Source organism: Conger conger, chromosome 11 (genome assembly GCF_963514075.1).
Source record: "Conger conger chromosome 11, fConCon1.1, whole genome shotgun sequence".
In the NCBI taxonomy this organism is placed as follows: domain Eukaryota; kingdom Metazoa; phylum Chordata; class Actinopteri; order Anguilliformes; family Congridae; genus Conger; species Conger conger.
In genome coordinates, this window is record NC_083770.1 from 3,258,289 (window position 1) to 3,274,493 (window position 16,205).

Sequence of the window (16,205 nt, forward strand, 5' to 3'; positions counted from 1 at the left end):
ACATGGTGGGGGGCGTGTTATAGTTAGGGTATATTTATAGCTGCCACAGGTGCTAGCTCACTTGCCTTCATTGATAATGTAACTGCTGATGGCAACAGAAGAATGAATTAACAACCGTACAGAAGCATCTTATCAGCTGAAGTTAATAAATATAGTAAATCAAATGCCTCCAAATTCATTGGACAGTGCTTTATTCTGCAACAAGGTAACGCTCCCAAACATACACCAGTGTGCTTTTCCTTTAATGATGTTCCAAACTGTTTCAGTAAGCCTATTGTTTGGGCTTTCTTTTCATTTCTCAGCCTCATAATGGCTTCCTTGACTTTCATTGGCACAACGCCAGTCCTAGTCCTGGTGAACTATCAGACCCCGAAGGTAGTCAAAAGCCTAGAATCAAGAATGGATGTTGAAAGTTCTTATACCTGCACTAAGGAAGTGACTGAATACACCTGACTTGTCAGAAACAACTGAGAAGCCAACTGTATTTTGATCCCAAAAAAGGGGGAACTACACATGAAATGGCACGCAATTCCCACACAGATCACCCAATAGAGCTGACAGTCTGCACCTTAACCTGATATTCATTGTTTCATCTAAAATCCAGTGCACTGGAGTACAGAGCCAAAAGAACAGAACAAAAAATACCACTGTCCAAATACTTACGGACTGTTACTTACTTATAACTTCTCAGCGCCTTCCAGTCCTCTGGGGGGGTGGGGGCATGTCTCATTATTACTAGAGTTTTCTTGGCTAGGATGGCTTTATTGGTACTTTTGTTTGGCTATGTAAGCTGTTTATTATTGTTCCTACATAAGTGTATATCATTCCTTCACATTGTGTTGCATAAGAACAGTTTTATAGATGTAAACCATTGTCAGATTAATCTACAAGGCCCAAGTCCTTATCTTTGTTGTATTATTAGCATTTGAAACAGTACTTCCCTCTAGGGTCTTTCAGCGCACTGGCATGGTTATGAGTAAGCACTTTGTTGTCCGTCGCTCTGGATGAGAGCATCTGCCAAATGTCTATGATGTAATGTAATGTAATGGATACAATTGCAATTTTCGACCATCGATCTACAGTGCCCTTAATGACAAAGTGAGAACATGTTTTTAGAATTCTTTGCAAATGTATAAAATATATGTATCTATAGATTGATGGGCAAGAATTGCATCTCTGCTCTTGCATTTTATCAATTTAAAAATACATCTACAACACAATAAAGTGTGGAAGAAAGTGAAGGGGTCTGAGCACTTTCTGATGCCACTGTATCTCCCCAGCCATACAGGAGAAGTGGGTGTGTTGCAAGTGTTGGTGCTCATTTGTCCAGGATTCTTTTGGACCCGGTTCCTTTGTGGCTGTTGTATTTCTTTGTGGAAAGATCTGTCCGATTTCAGTTTGACACGATGAAATGTGCTGAATGTCTTTTTGTCTGTTCACTAGGTGATGCAGAGACCCACCCCAGCCCTGCACAATATACAGGTCATATCTGTGGTGCATATGGGAAAAATAATACGGAACCATTTCTCCCTATTCCAGTTGCAAGAGGGTGTGCACGGATGCATTAAATGCAACTTAAAAGTTGCAAATGTATCCCTTGTGATACATTTTAAAAATATCAGTGGAGCTATTAACTTTTTTACCTTCTAATATTGAGTGTATTGTTTTTATACTTTAGATATTACTTATTCTTGTGAATCTTATTTAATTCACACTTCAGTAACTAATGCAAATGTGACATTTCATACGTGTTTGCATATCATCAGTCTGCAAATGTACACATAGCAAACGGGTAACCACTGCCAAGACCTTCTGCATTATTGCATTTAAATGGTAAATGGTTGGAATTTATATTGCGCCTTTATCCAAAGCGCTGTACAATTGATGCTTCTCATTCACCCATTCACACACCAACGGTGATTGGCTGCCATGCAAGGCGCCGACCAGCTCGTCAGGAGCATTTGGGGGTTAGGTGTCTTGCTCAGGGACACTTCAACACAGCCTGGGCGGGGGATCGAACCGGCAACCCTCCGACTGCCAGACTGCTCTTACTGCCTGAGCCATGTCGCCCCCAATTATACTCATAAAAAGTAGAAATAAACCTGGGATACAGCAGTTTCCTGAGAACAGGTCCACTTACAAAAACACTTTCAAATTTAGTGTCAAAACAGTGTCTACTGATGCTTGCAGTTTGATAGAAAGGATATGCATTTGCGTTTTTAGGTTATAGTAACAGATTGCATACCAAAGTACTCCAACCAAAAAAATCGAACATATTAGCATTTGTAGGTTAGAGTAATAAATGGCACATCAAAGCACTCCACCGGCTGTACACACAAACAGGCTTCAAGCAATGAGTCTGGGTAGTTGTATATTTTATTACCAATGTATCCCTTTGATAAGATTGTATGGTTCTCAAGGTCCATAATGCCCAAAAAAGTACTGTACACATTATACAAGGGAAACCACAAACTGGGCAAAAAAAACCTCCTTTTAAATTATACACAGCTTCATGAAATATTTTTCGTAAGGAAAAAATATAAATAATTATTTTCTCATATCTTCTCTCTCTCGCTCTCTCTCTCTCTCTCTCGCGCTCAGCTATGGTACAGATATATAATATAGATCAGGCCTCACATCCCTTCAGTGATCTACAAATACTCACAAAATCCACATGTGTAGCAGCATATTAACAAAAATAAACAGGTGAATCCTCCTCTCCAATTTTCCATGGAAAATACTTAAATAACTAAGCCTACGTTCTCTGGTCTCAGCCAGCAATGGAGAGATATCTTGGCCTGAATATATTATCCTACATCATGTGTTGTCAGCCAATTCAGAGGTCCATGAATATCCAGACATTTTTTCTTTTGTTCTTGCTTTTTAGACGTGTTGTCAAATAATTACAGGTGTTTTTCCAGAAATAAATTAGTTGTTGCTACTGTCATGGGAAAAGATGTGAGTAAAACAAATACAAAGTGTAAGAAAGATGTGGCTTAGACTAGTCATGCAAGTAGCGCATGCGGTTTTAGAGCTTAATAATGAGGAGAGGATGTGGTTTAACACAATGGAACACAGTTTGGTATTCCTGGTCTAGGGTTGGTTCAGTTCGTTATTGCAATCATAGAGCCAGAAGCAATCCTTACTTGCAGCCTACAGTTTAGATGGCACCAAGCAATTGCATTGTGTAATTACAGTATGTTGAATGTCTCCAAACCCCAAATTTAGATGGGTGAGGCTTTATGTTCAAGCCGTGTCACACAGCTGGGTTTCTCTGGAGTGATCCATAAATGAATCCTCGCTTAAAAGTAAAAGGTACAGCAGAGGCTTCTTGGGAGTTTGATCCTACAACCCAGTGGTTTCAACTAGCACCAAAATCACTGTTTCACACACTACTGATGACAATGTTACAAAAAATCAAACCAAGACCCACTATCCATGGAAGCAACTTAAGCAATGCTTCATGTTAACAATGTCCATGGAAGCAACTTAAGCAATGCTTCATGTTAACAATGTCCATGGAAGCAACTTAAGCAATGCTTCATGTTAACAATGTCCATGGAAACAACTTAAGCAATGCTTCATGTTAACAAGCCAGCAGGCTCTGCATTATCCAGATGACTTTAGGCTGTTCCATCTGTCATAGTGGTGAACTGCAATGTTAACGCTGCACACAAAAGAGGAAAACTATTTAACCATTTTCCCAAAAATAGCTACTTTTATAGCGTTTCTGTAAAAGACACCAACAACTCGGGCTGGTAGAGGGAGGTGTTCTGCGAGGTACCAGGAAGAAAAGATGCAATGTTTTAAAAAGGCCGAAAGCTCATCAAGGAAGTACCAGTGACTTAAATTCATTAGTTACTAAAATAAATTAAAAACCATTCTAAAGCATAATCTTTCAACTTTCATTGGAATCAAACTAGAAAAAAAAAACAGAAAGCTGCCTTAAAACAAAAAAACAAAAAAACAAAACAAGAAATCATGATGGTCCAGCCAAGAAACTCCTTTAAAAAAACCAAAACAAAAAACAAAACCCTGTCCATCGCTTTGGAACAAATATGGTATGGTTTCAATTAAGGGGCATGTTGCATAGCAGTTACTTGAATGTTCAGATGTGAAATGCATCATTGAAACACTATGCGTCCCCAAGAGGTTTGTACTCTCTCCCAATCGACTGTTTTCAGAGAAGGGTTAAAAGGCGGACATAGTAATTCTCGGTTAAAACCCTTTCCTCTGGAAAAACGTGAGAATGTGAGTATGTGCCTCTCCCCTTTGGGAACCTCAGTTCAGTCAGGCCTACACACGGTGTCTGACTCTACACAGAAAGCTAGGGTCCATTCCCATCTCACATTCAATCTGGTGTGCTGCTGCATGCATTCATTCATGTATGTGTCAATATTTGTACACACATACACGAACAACTGATCTATAAGTATTTTATAGAAACAGTATTTTTCACTTGGTATGGCTTATTTTGTCTCCAGAACTCCTCCTCTATCCAAGCTGTCCAATTAGAACTTCCCATGATAATGTGGCACTTATAATCCAGACTTTCTATTAAACAACATATTTAAGGGAATGAAATGCATTTTTGGTTTTTTCTTTGTTGTTTAAATTAGTTCAGTAACTGAATACAAACGCCATCCCCTACCTCCACCTCCTTTCATTCTACCGATAAAATAAGTGGCAACACTGCTATAAATGTTATCTGCAAACGGTGCTTTCCAAATTTCATACTTTTTTCTCTCTTCAGCTATGGATACATTTCTTTTCAGCCCAGGAGACAACTGCTGAGCTCCAGAAGAAAACAGAAAAGAGATGAGCAAAGGGTTTCAGGTCGAGACACAAACCAGCAAAAAAAAAAGTCAAAACAAACATTAATGATGAATCACTCTTCTGAATATTCCTCAGCGTTCGTTGATCAGAAGCTTGGAAGTGGCAAACTCGCCGAAGTGCAGAAAATGTCCGTTTCTCCCAAATTGAGGCTAAACCTCTCGTAGTGTTTATGCAGCTCGAGGAACAAACGAGTCCGAGAAATGTGGGGATGAAAAGAGCATGCCTTTGTCATTTCATATTGGTAACAGAACACAGTCCTCTTCAGAAGGGAAAAAAAAGAACAACTCATAACAAAAGGTACATCGTAGTATCTGGTGCTTTTCATCAAGGTGGTTTAAGTTCAGTTTGTCAGGTCGGGTGTTCTTGTGTTCATTGCTCAAGTTCATACGTGTTGTTCAGAAGAAACATTTGGTAAAAAAAAAAAAAAACCGGTCTGGAGGAATAGCAACAGGTTCATAGAAATGTTTTGTTCGCGGTGAAAAAAAAAAAAAGTCAGTCCATCCCACTTTTCGTCCCACTCCCCTCTGCACCGCAAGAGAGCTGGGTCCCCTCTTCATCCTTCCTGCCATCCTCTCCCTCCCTCTGTCCACTGCTGGAAGCTACAGGGGTTCTGTGGAGAATTCCGGGTTTTGTGGCGTCTGAGGGGTCAGAGGTCGTGTGCAGGGAGGAGTCGGGCGTGGGGGGATCACGACTCAGAGGGGGGGTCTACGGTGACGTGCTTTGGTGGCGTTGACAGGATCGTCTCAGCTTCCTCGTACATCTGCAGGAGAACAGACCAGGGCCAGTCAAGCAAGGTACAAAGGACCACCTAGTTCTGTCAAAATATACACGCTAAAGTCAAAATCATAGACATCCATGGCAATATGCCGTGGCTATGCCCTCCTACATTCAGAAGTGTCTTTGCAAAAATATGTTTCTAAAACATGTTCTCTACATGGTTCAGACGAGAAATTCATGAATGCGATTGGCCCTTTTGCAGTTTCTGAGCTGAGGGAATGCCTGGACTCATACTGTCACGGTGAGGGAGAATAATAGCACAAATACACAGGCGATAATTGAAGCGTCCAAATGTAATAGTTAAAATAGCCTAAGTGCAGCGGAAGGCTATTCTGTAAATGTAAATATTACTTTGTATAAAAATGAAATGTGGTTCTATCACAGTTCAGGAGCACTCAGGTCAGTGAGGTGAAGGTGGGGGGGGGGGGTACCGGGGTGAACAGTTCAGGAGCACTCGGGTAAGAGAGGTGAAGGTGGGGGGGGGTACCGGGGTGAACAGTTCAGGAGCACTCGGGTAAGAGAGGTGAAGGTGGGGGGGGGGGGGGGGGGGTACCGGGGTGAACAGTTCAGGAGCACTCGGGTAAGAGAGGTGAAGGTGGGAGGGGGTACCGGGGTGAACAGTTCAGGAGCACTCGGGTAAGAGAGGTGAAGGTGGGAGGGGGTACCGGGGTGAACAGTTCAGGAGCACTCGGGTAAGAGAGGTGAAGGTGGGGGGGTACCGGGGTGAACTGCACGTCCTGGAACAGCTCCTGGATGAAGCGTCGGGAGGGCAGCCGGAACAGGCAGTGGGCCAGCAGGTACGACACCTCCGAGTACAGGCAGATATCATCAAATGCGTAAGGGAACTTCTCCTTGATCCTGCGGAGGGAAGAAGAGGAAGAAGGGTCAGCTTCTCACGTTGGAAGTGGCGAAGGAGCTTGAAAGGAACCTGGAAGGTTGGTGGCTCAAGCCCCCAGTGTAGCCACAATAAGTGAAGTGCAGCCGTTGGGCCCTTGAACACGGCCCTGAACCTGCACATTGCTCCAGGGGATTGGTCTTAATCTAATCAGCTTGAAGTCACTTTGGATAGAAGCTGTAATGGGAAGCTGGTAAAAGCAGCGGAGAGGCGCAGATATTAGTCTGGAGAGGTGCAGGTTGGCAGCACTCTTACGTGAGCAAGCCCGTCTCGTGGCCCTTGGTTCCCACGGAGGAGCTGAGGTTCACCACCAGACGGAGGACCTCCTTCCTCAGGAGGACCCTGCAGGCCGGGGCGTCCTCCGGGATCATCTTCCCCCCTAGGTCACACAGAGGGCGGGGCTTCATTCAGCGCGGCAAAGCATCAGAGTCCACACCACAACTACCACAACTACCCCACCACAACCACAACCACCACAACTACCACAATTACCACAACTACCACCACAACCACCACAACTACCACAACTACCACACCACAACCACCACAACCACCACAACTACCACAACCACCACAACAACCACCACAACTACCCCACCACAACCACAACCACCAGAACCCCCACAACCACCACAACAACCACCACAACCACCACAACTACCACAACTACCACACCACAACCACCACAACCACCACAACTACCACAACCACCACAACAACCACCACAACAACCACAACTACCACAACTACCACACCACAACCACCACAACTACCACAACCACCACAACAACCACAACAACCACAACCACCACAACTACCACAACAACCACAACCACCACAACCACCACAACAACCACAACTACCACAATAACCACAACAACCACAACTACCACAACAACCACAATTACCACAACAACCACAACTACCACAACAACCACAACAACCACAACTACCACAACAACCACAACTACCACAATAACCACAACTACCACAACTACAACAATGACAATCATCCATCAGAGTCCACGCCACAACTACCACAACCACCACAACTACCACAACAACCACAATTACCACAACTACCACAATTACCACAACAACCACAACTACCACAACAACCACAACTACCACAATTACCACAACAACCACAACTACCACAACAACCACAACAACCACAACTACCACAACTACAACAGTGACGGACAGATCACTTTCAGATCATCTTTGTCCAGCTGCATGAATGATGCATGAAGACGGCCAAAATCCATCCTCACTTACAGGGCATCACGTTGAAAATGACAACTTGCAGAACGTCATCGTTCATCCGTGAGGATGCTCACATCGTTACAGTTATCGTTTATAATCATCCTTATGGTTATCATTATAGTTATGGTTATAGATATTGTTTATAGTCATCGTTATAGATATCACTACAGTTATGGTTATAGATATCGTTCATACTTCTAGTTCTTGCTGTGGGAAGGTCTTAACTCCGGGAAGGACAAACTACACGGAACTAGTTATGTGATTTGATCCCATAGGACTTTAATGTAGAACTCAATTAGCAGTAATAACCCTGTTTGGCAGTGATTCAGTCTGCCTGTGTTAAAGCCAGCGGGACCACGGCCCTGGCGGTGCAGAAATAGCACAAGGGGCTCTGAGGGGGGCAGGGTGCGGCCGGCGGGCTCACCCAAGACGATCTCAGTGCTGGGAGTGCTGCAGGCTGAGCCCTGAGACACGGCGTCGCTGCAGCCAGAAATCCCCGAAAACTTGGACTGGGGCGTGACCTCCAGGTGGTTGTGGATGGGCTGGGTGCACCAGTCAGAGTACGGGATATCTCCAAAGTCTGGATTAAAACACGCGCATATCATATTTACCCTCACTGTTCAGATGAAAACAAAACCTATACACACTCACTGAGCACTTCATTAGGAATATTTTTACTTTATTACACCTACTTATTCATGCGATTATCTAATCAGCCAATAGTGTGGCAGCAGTGCAATGCATACAATCATGCAGATACAGGTCAGGAGCTTCAGTTAATGTTCACGTCAACCATGAGAATGAGGAAAAAATGTGATCCAAGTGACTTTGTGGAATTATTGTTGGTGGCAGACAGGGAGGTTTCATTATCTCAGAAACTGTTGATCTCCCTTTTTTCCATGCACACTAGTCTCTAGAGTTTACAAAGAATGGTGCAAAAAAACCACCAAAGAGCAGCAGCCCAGTGAGCAGCAGTTCTGCAGACAGGTTAACGCTTGGTTAATGAGAGACGTCAGAGGAGAATATCCCGACTGGTCAAAGCTGACAGGAAGGTGACAGTAACACAAATAACCACACATTACAACAGTGGTATGCAGAAGAGCATCTCTGAACACAAAACGCAACACAACTCTAAGTGGATAGGCTACAGCAGTAGAAGTGTAAAAAAATAAGTCTAATGAATACCTAATAAAGTGCTCAGTGAGTGTATATTCATTTAATAAGCAAGGAAGAAACTATAAGCACCTGTGTAGTCAGCAATGGTGAAAATTGTATGCTAATGTAATTATTAACGTTCCCTTGTCACATTACATTTTGGCATTCAGCAGATCCTCTTATCCTGAGCTGTACACAGATTAAATCTTTAGCAACGATCTAATTTTACAGCCATACATTTACTGAAGCTGTTTGGGTTAGCTACCTCGCCATGGGATACAGTGGCAGTACCTCAGCTGGGAATCGATCCAACAACAAATGTGTAAAAGAAAACTCACTTCTTCTGCTATAATGGCGCCACGCACAGTAAAACAAAACTGACAGAGTCTTTCAGGATCCATTTTGGGTTCCGACTAGGGATAGGTATTGTTTAGACTTTGCCGATACCTATGATAAAATGATACTTTCAAAACATTGCCGTCACTGACTCGAGTTGACAGAGCAAGCGTAACGTCAGCTAGGGAAGGCTTCTGGTACGGAAAACGAAGGTGCCTAAATCCGTGCCGTGACTTGGTCTGGGAAGGCCGGGTCATACGGGACCCAGTTTGACCACCCCCCAGTTGTGACCCGGTTTAATGTGCGGTACGGCTGGAGCGGGCGCTCACCAGTGCGGCTGTGTGTGGAGTTGACCTGGTTGTGGGGCAGGCAGCCCAGGACCTGCACCCCCACGCAGTAGAGGCAGTTGTCGTCGCGGTGCTCCTGCAGGCCCGTCTCCTCGGAGCCCAGCTGGGGGTCGGCCCGAGTGTTGGCCATGAGCTCCGTGATGCTCAGCTGCTGCCTCAGCGTGGGCGTGGAGCGCCGGGAGCCGTCCCCTGGACCTGAGAGGGCGATTCACACAGCGCGATTCACACAGGGCACGTTCAGGCAGGGCACGTTCAGGCAGGGCACGTTCAGGCAGGGCACGTTCAGGCAGGGCACGTTCAGGCAGGGCAGGTTCAGGCAAGGCAGGTTCAGGCAAGGCAGGTTCAGGCAGGGCAGGTTCAGGCAAGGCAGGTTCAGGCAAGGCAGGTTCAGGCAAGGCAGGTTCAGGCAGGGCAGGTTCAGGCAAGGCAGGTTCAGGCAGGGCAGGTTCAGGCAAGGCAGGTTCAGGCAGGGCAGGTTCAGGCAAGGCAGGTTCAGGCAGGGCAGGTTCAGGCAGGGCAGGTTGACACAGAGCACATTCGCGCAGGGCACGTGAACGTGCTGTACCCAAAGCAACCCAAGACATCCAAGTGCATGCACGTCATTCTCGGAGCTGGAGAGGTTGTTCACTGCAGACATCTTCTATATGCAGGGCCGCAAAACACACGCACACACAAATACACGCACACGCACACAGCAAAAATGAGGAAACCGCAAGGAAGCAGCCGTGATGCTGAGAATAAATATTTACCGTCCAGTTCTCCAAAGGAAAACTTGCAGGATTTCTCCTCAGCTGGTGGGCTGGTCCTCTGTTGGAAGTATGGCGTGTCCTTAATCTGCGGAAACACACAGGATGCATCTCTGTTTATAAAGACAGCAGGTCCAGTTCTAGTGAAAATTCTGAATCACTGAACAGGCCTGGGTCAAATATGCGAGAGAGAGAGAGAGAGAGAGAGAGGGAGAGAGAGAGAGAGAGAGAGAGAGAGAGAGAGCGAGCGAGTGAGGGAGAGAGAGAGAGGGAGAGAGAGAGAACGAGCAAGTGAGTGAGAGAGAGAGAGAGAGAGAGCGAGTGAGTGAGAGGGAGAGAGAGAGGGAGAGAGAGAGAGAGAGAGAGAGAGAGACAGAGAGCGAGTGAGAGGGAGAGAGAGAGAGGGAGAGAGAGGGAGAGAGAGAGAACGAGCAAGTGAGTGAGAGGGAGAGAGAGAGAGAGCGAGTGAGTGAGAGGGAGAGAGAGGGAGAGAGAGAGAACGAGCAAGTGAGTGAGAGGGAGAGAGAGAGAGCGAGTGAGTGAGAGGGAGAGAGAGAGCGAGAGGGAGAGAGAGAGAGGGAGTGAGAGGGAGAGAGAGGGAGAGAGAGGGAGAGAGAACGAGCAAGTGAGTGAGAGGGAGAGAGAGAGAGAGCGAGTGAGTGAGAGGGAGAGAGAGAGAGAGGGAGAGAGGGAGAGAGGGAGAGAGAGAGAGAGAGACAGAGAGACAGAGAGCGAGTGAGAGAGAGGGAGAGAGAGAGAGAGTGAGAGGGAGAGACAGAGACAGAGAGAGAGAGCGAGTGAGAGAGAGGGAGAGAGAGAGAACGAGCGAGCAAGTGAGGGGGAGAGAGAGGGAGAGAGAGACAGAGAGAGACACAGATTGAGAGAGAGACAGAGAGAGAGAGAGAGAGAGAGAGACCGAGAGAGTGCAGCACCTGGAACATGTCGTTGATGTCCATGGGGAGCGCCAGGCCGATGTAGTCGTCAGAGCAGCCGTAGGTGGCGCTGGAGACCATGGAGCGCACGGAGGAGGAGCGCTGCAGGGTGGTCTGGTTGATGGGACTGAGGAGGTCCTCTTTGTCCAAGGAAGCAAAACTCAGCGCTTTCAGAAACCTGGCAAGGGAGAGGCAGAGGAAGAGCGGTGAGGCAGGGCGGGGCGGGGGGGCGGGGGGAGAGGCGGAGCGAGGGCGAGCTGCTCCCTCCCAGGCGGGGGGTGGGGGGGGTGTGTCGGGAGGAGGCGAGACGGGGAGGAAGAGGGAGACAGCTCCTGGGCAGGCACCGCGGCTAACCACTGAACCGCTAACCGCTGAGCCGCTAACCCACTAACCGCTGAGCCGCTAACCCACTAACCGCTGAGCCGCTAACCCACTAACCGCTGAGCCGCTAACCCGCTAACCGCTGAGCCGCTAACCCACTAACCGCTGAGCCACTAACCCGCTAACCCACTAACCCGCTAACCGCTGAGCCGCTAACCACTGAGCCGCTAACCCACTAACCGCTGAGCCGCTAACCCGCTAACCGCTGAGCCGCTAACCCACTAACCGCTGAGCCGCTAACCTGCTAACCGCTGAACCGCTAACCCACTAACCCGCTAACCGCTGAGCCGCTAACCACTGAGCCGCTAACCGCTGAACCGCTAACCCACTAACCCACTAACCCGCTAACCCGCTGAGCCGCTAACCCATTAACCCACTAACCCGCTGAGCCGCTAACAGGAAGGCTCCAGCCACAGAGCGATGCGCCACACAGCCAACGCACTGCTTTCACCCGGGCTGTTCTCAAGCCCAGTGATCTCCCACCCAGTTCCTGGAGATCTACCGTCCTGTAGATCTCTCGTTCTGACCCACACTTGATTCTATTAGTTAACAGCTCATGGAGACATCTGGCTATTGAATGAGTTGTACTTTCTTAGGGGTGGACAGCAGATCTCCAAGAACAGGGTTGGGAACCACTGGTCTAGCCTTTCTGAAATTAAGCAAACCGGGAATCTCAAGCAAACGCAATGCATTTGGTCCTACAAAACATATGGTACCAAAATAAATTATGTCCTGGTCACACAAAACAGGAGTACTGTACAGCTTGGTCAGAGCTGTCCACACAATGCTATGATGAGCCGCATTAGACATGTTCACAAGCACTAAAGAGTCTAAATTGAGAAGCATTTATAACAAAATACTGTAGACCACAAATCCTTGGGATTAACCCCTCTATGTTCTTCAAGCCATTCCTCTAGGAGACCACCTACCGAAATCCCTGGCATATGATAAAAAAAAAAACATTATTTTGTTGAGCCCTGAACAAGCCACAGGATCAAGCCTAGGCTACACAGAAGCAGGGGATTGTGGGGAGTTGAGTTCATACCCCCTGGCGTGAAGGTGCTACGAGCAGCACAGGGGTCCTTCACCAAGGGAAAGAATGACGGGGATTGGGGTGCAAATGCTCCTAACAAAAACTACGGTTTTGGAAAAGAGGGCAGGAGGGCGACCCCCGGACATGTCCACGCACCGTGGGAAGAGAGTTCTGGAAGCCGGGCTCCGGCCCGAACGGCCAAACCGCCGTACTGAACACCTGAGGGAGACCATCAGAAACAGCTCTAATTATTTGTGGGAGGGGGGACCGCACTGGGGGGGTATGGGGCATTTCTTGGCCAAGAGGACACCCACATTACGCTACATGTGTCCATTTGGGGGATGAAATGGAAGAGACAGAGACTGAGACCGTGCTGACATGGCTTTTTTTCAGCAACCATTACCTGCCAAATTACCTGTGACTGCTTCATACCAAGGTAATGTCAGTGCAGTCTAAGTATTTGGACAGTGGGATAATTATTTTGGCTCTGAATACCAGCATATTGGATATGAAATTAAATAATGAATGAGGTTAAAGTGCAGACTGTAACCTTTAATTTGAGGGTATTTACATCCATATCAGGTGATCCGTGTAGGAATTGCATCCCTTTTATACATAGTCCACCACATTTTAGGGGACCAAAAGTAATTGCACAGCTGGCTTCTCCACTGTTTCGGATTGTACGCACTCGCTTTCTTAGTGCAGACATAAGAAAAGGTTCAGTATCTATTTCCGATTCTCGGCTTTTGGATGCCTCTTTACAGTGGGTTTTTCAGCCTCTTGTTCAGTGTTCTTAACCCTTTTTCATCACACCCTGAAAAACTTGACACCCACACATGCACAATACATGCGGCAGAGATTAGCTAATGTTAATTCACACATAATTTTGACCAAAATTACCAGAAAGATAGAAACTGAGAAACGTAGAGGTTAAAAGAAACTGGCCAAAAAGCAAAGCCCCCCCCATCTGTGAAACATGGTGATGGGACTAACTGTCGACTGTGAGGTGAAAGACACTCTATGCAGGCTACTGGATCATTATTGAGACACTCAAGTGAGTGACTCATGATGCCGTCAAGATAAACGTTTCCCGTTTCCTGCCTGGCTTTGAGAAGGGTGTTTTACTCGACTTTCCCTTAGTTATTTTTAACTTGCGTATTATCTCAACTTCCCATTCATAAAGCTAAGAACACATTTTCTGAATATAAAAGTGTCACAAATGGGAGGGCGACATGGAAAAAAGGAAGGAAGCAGAAAGTGGAGGAAAATAGAGGAAGGGGTGAAGAGAACAATGGGAAGGAGGAAGAGAGAGAAAGAAAGGCAGAGGAGGCCCAGGAGGTCTGGAGCCTGTTGCCAACTTTGTGATATTTGTCACCAAAAAGAATAAGTACAGACACATGAAGTAACGGAAAGTCCCGTCTGAAGACCAAGTTACCGAGCCTCGCAACAAACTCAATAAAAATCCTCAAATCCTAAGCCGACATCGGTCTCCGAGGGGGTGAAAGGTGACTTTCAGGCAAGCGCAGCGGCGGGTGTCGGAGCTGACCTGCGGGGGGTGAGCCGGGAGTCCAGGCTGCCGGTCTTCATGGTGATGGTGTCGGTGAACAGCACGTCCTTGGCGGGGGAGGCCAGCGCCTCGCTGTGGGACAGGGAGGGGTGGATGCGCTGCTGCTGGAGGCGCTTCAGGGTGGCGTAGCCCAGGGCGTCCCGCGGGCTGGTGTACACGAAGCTGCAGTCCGCCAGGCTCTTGATGGCCGCCACTGAGGGGCTCTTCAGCGACTGGGCCCGGCGCGGGAGCGTGTGGGACGACCCGGGCGGGACCAGGGACACGGAGTTGGACTTGGACAGGGGCAGGTGGTTGGACTGGGGGGTGAGGGAGTAGAGGGTCTTCACGGTCTTGGCGCTGACCACCGTGTTGAGGCTGACGCAGTCCGTGTCGCCGGGCGAGTCGCCCACGCCGCCGCCCACGCCCCCCACCGTCTCGCGGGACGGGCTGGAGCTCATGGAGCTGATGCCGCTGGTGGTGGTGTCCGTGTTGAAGCTCTGGCTGCGGCTCTTGAACTGCGCCCCTCCGCCGGAGGACGAGGACCCGTCGCAGGCCAGCCTCTCCCGGCTGCTCTGCTCGCGCTGGCTCTCCCCGGCCCGCGGCAGCCGCGGCTCCGTCTCCCCGGGCTCCTCCGGGGTCTTGCTGCCCACGAACGACGTCTCCTGGCTGACCGTGGGGCTCTTGGGCAGCCGGCTGCCGTTGAAGACCGGGGTGAAGACGTCGCTCTGGCCCTGGGCGTACAGCGAGGGCTCGGTCACGGTGCGGTTGCGACGCAGGCCGCCCAGCTTGAGTTCGGCGGGGCCCTTGGGGCCGCTGCCGCCCTTGGGGTCGCTGGCGCTGCGCAGCTTCTTGCTGGGGAGGGTCAGGGAGTTGAGGAAGCGGCTGCGGACGAAGCGGCTGGAGGCCAGCAGGGTGAAGGGGCTGCGGTCCTTCAGCGGCTTGGACCGCAGGTACACCGACTGGTCCTCCAGCAGGTCCGGCCCCTCACACTTCTCATCGTCTGGCGTGTAGAAGACTGGAACCACACGGCACAACACACGCATGACCAGATGCAACCTTCTAACACACGCCCCAAAACCATGAGACCTTATACCCTCTGCATAAACATTGCGTAACCTTATACACTGCGATCACTCCAGTACACCTTACACACTCAAACAAAGACTGGTACATGTCACTGGGTACATTGTGGTATGCAATGATAAACGCACAATAACGTACATTCACAATACAACTGAACTAAAACTAAAAACTAAATGGTGTCTAGATACTCTAATAGTATATGGTACGCATAATACCACAGCGCAGTGTTATTTTGGAGTAGCTTATTGCAATTTTCAAGACAAGTCCTCAACTTGCCCTTGCACCACCCGCCTGCTCAGCCCAGGTCTAACTGCGCAACTTCTAGAGTTTTCTATGCAGTGTGCGCATCATCAGCCTACGCAAAAGCCAATTAACAGTTTTCGTTCTGACAAGAAAATACGTACAAATTCAAAGGGATTTCTCTTATATATGCAAATCAATTAAGTATACTTAATTATGTGTTTTTAATGTTGCTTTTATGTCGTCTGTAACACTGTAATGCTGCTTTCATGGCCAGGGCTCCCTCAAAAAACAAGATCTTGCAATCGCAATGGGACTCACCTGGTTAAATAAAGGTTAAATAAAATAAATAAAAATACAACACACTGGGTCCAGTTCATACCATGCTACGGGCAATTCCACGGTGACTGACTGCTGGACATTTGGGTGGTAAAGCCCAATACAGACACATGAGAGACTGCTGTATGCTTTTATACCCCTGAGGTGTCAATAACTCATCAGTCTCTGTTATGTGTCTGTATTGGGCTTCAGCGCTGAAGTATCTAGTCAGTCTCTGTTATGCGTCTGTATTGGGCTTCAGCGCTGAAGTATCCAGTCAGTCTCTGTTATGTGTCTGTATTGGGCTTCAGCGC

At 47.8% G+C, this 16,205-nt stretch overlaps 1 protein-coding gene across 2 annotated transcripts in view; it reads right to left on the reverse strand.

The window, feature by feature from the left end:
- Window positions 1–2,358: 2,358 nt before the first annotated feature.
- Window positions 2,359–16,205, reverse strand: part of rictora (RPTOR independent companion of MTOR, complex 2 a) — a 56,023-nt gene continuing 42,176 nt past the window's right edge. For both annotated transcript variants that reach the window (XM_061260638.1, XM_061260639.1), the window contains 8 exons: window positions 14,251–15,265; window positions 11,291–11,468; window positions 10,362–10,446; window positions 9,595–9,807; window positions 8,199–8,354; window positions 6,764–6,887; window positions 6,333–6,471; window positions 2,359–5,596 (listed from right to left, as the gene is read on the reverse strand). In XM_061260638.1, coding sequence (XP_061116622.1) covers window positions 5,522–5,596; window positions 6,333–6,471; window positions 6,764–6,887; window positions 8,199–8,354; window positions 9,595–9,807; window positions 10,362–10,446; window positions 11,291–11,468; window positions 14,251–15,265 — 1,985 coding nt within the window. In that variant the 3' untranslated portion in view covers window positions 2,359–5,521. The remainder of the gene's footprint in view (window positions 5,597–6,332; window positions 6,472–6,763; window positions 6,888–8,198; window positions 8,355–9,594; window positions 9,808–10,361; window positions 10,447–11,290; window positions 11,469–14,250; window positions 15,266–16,205) is intronic.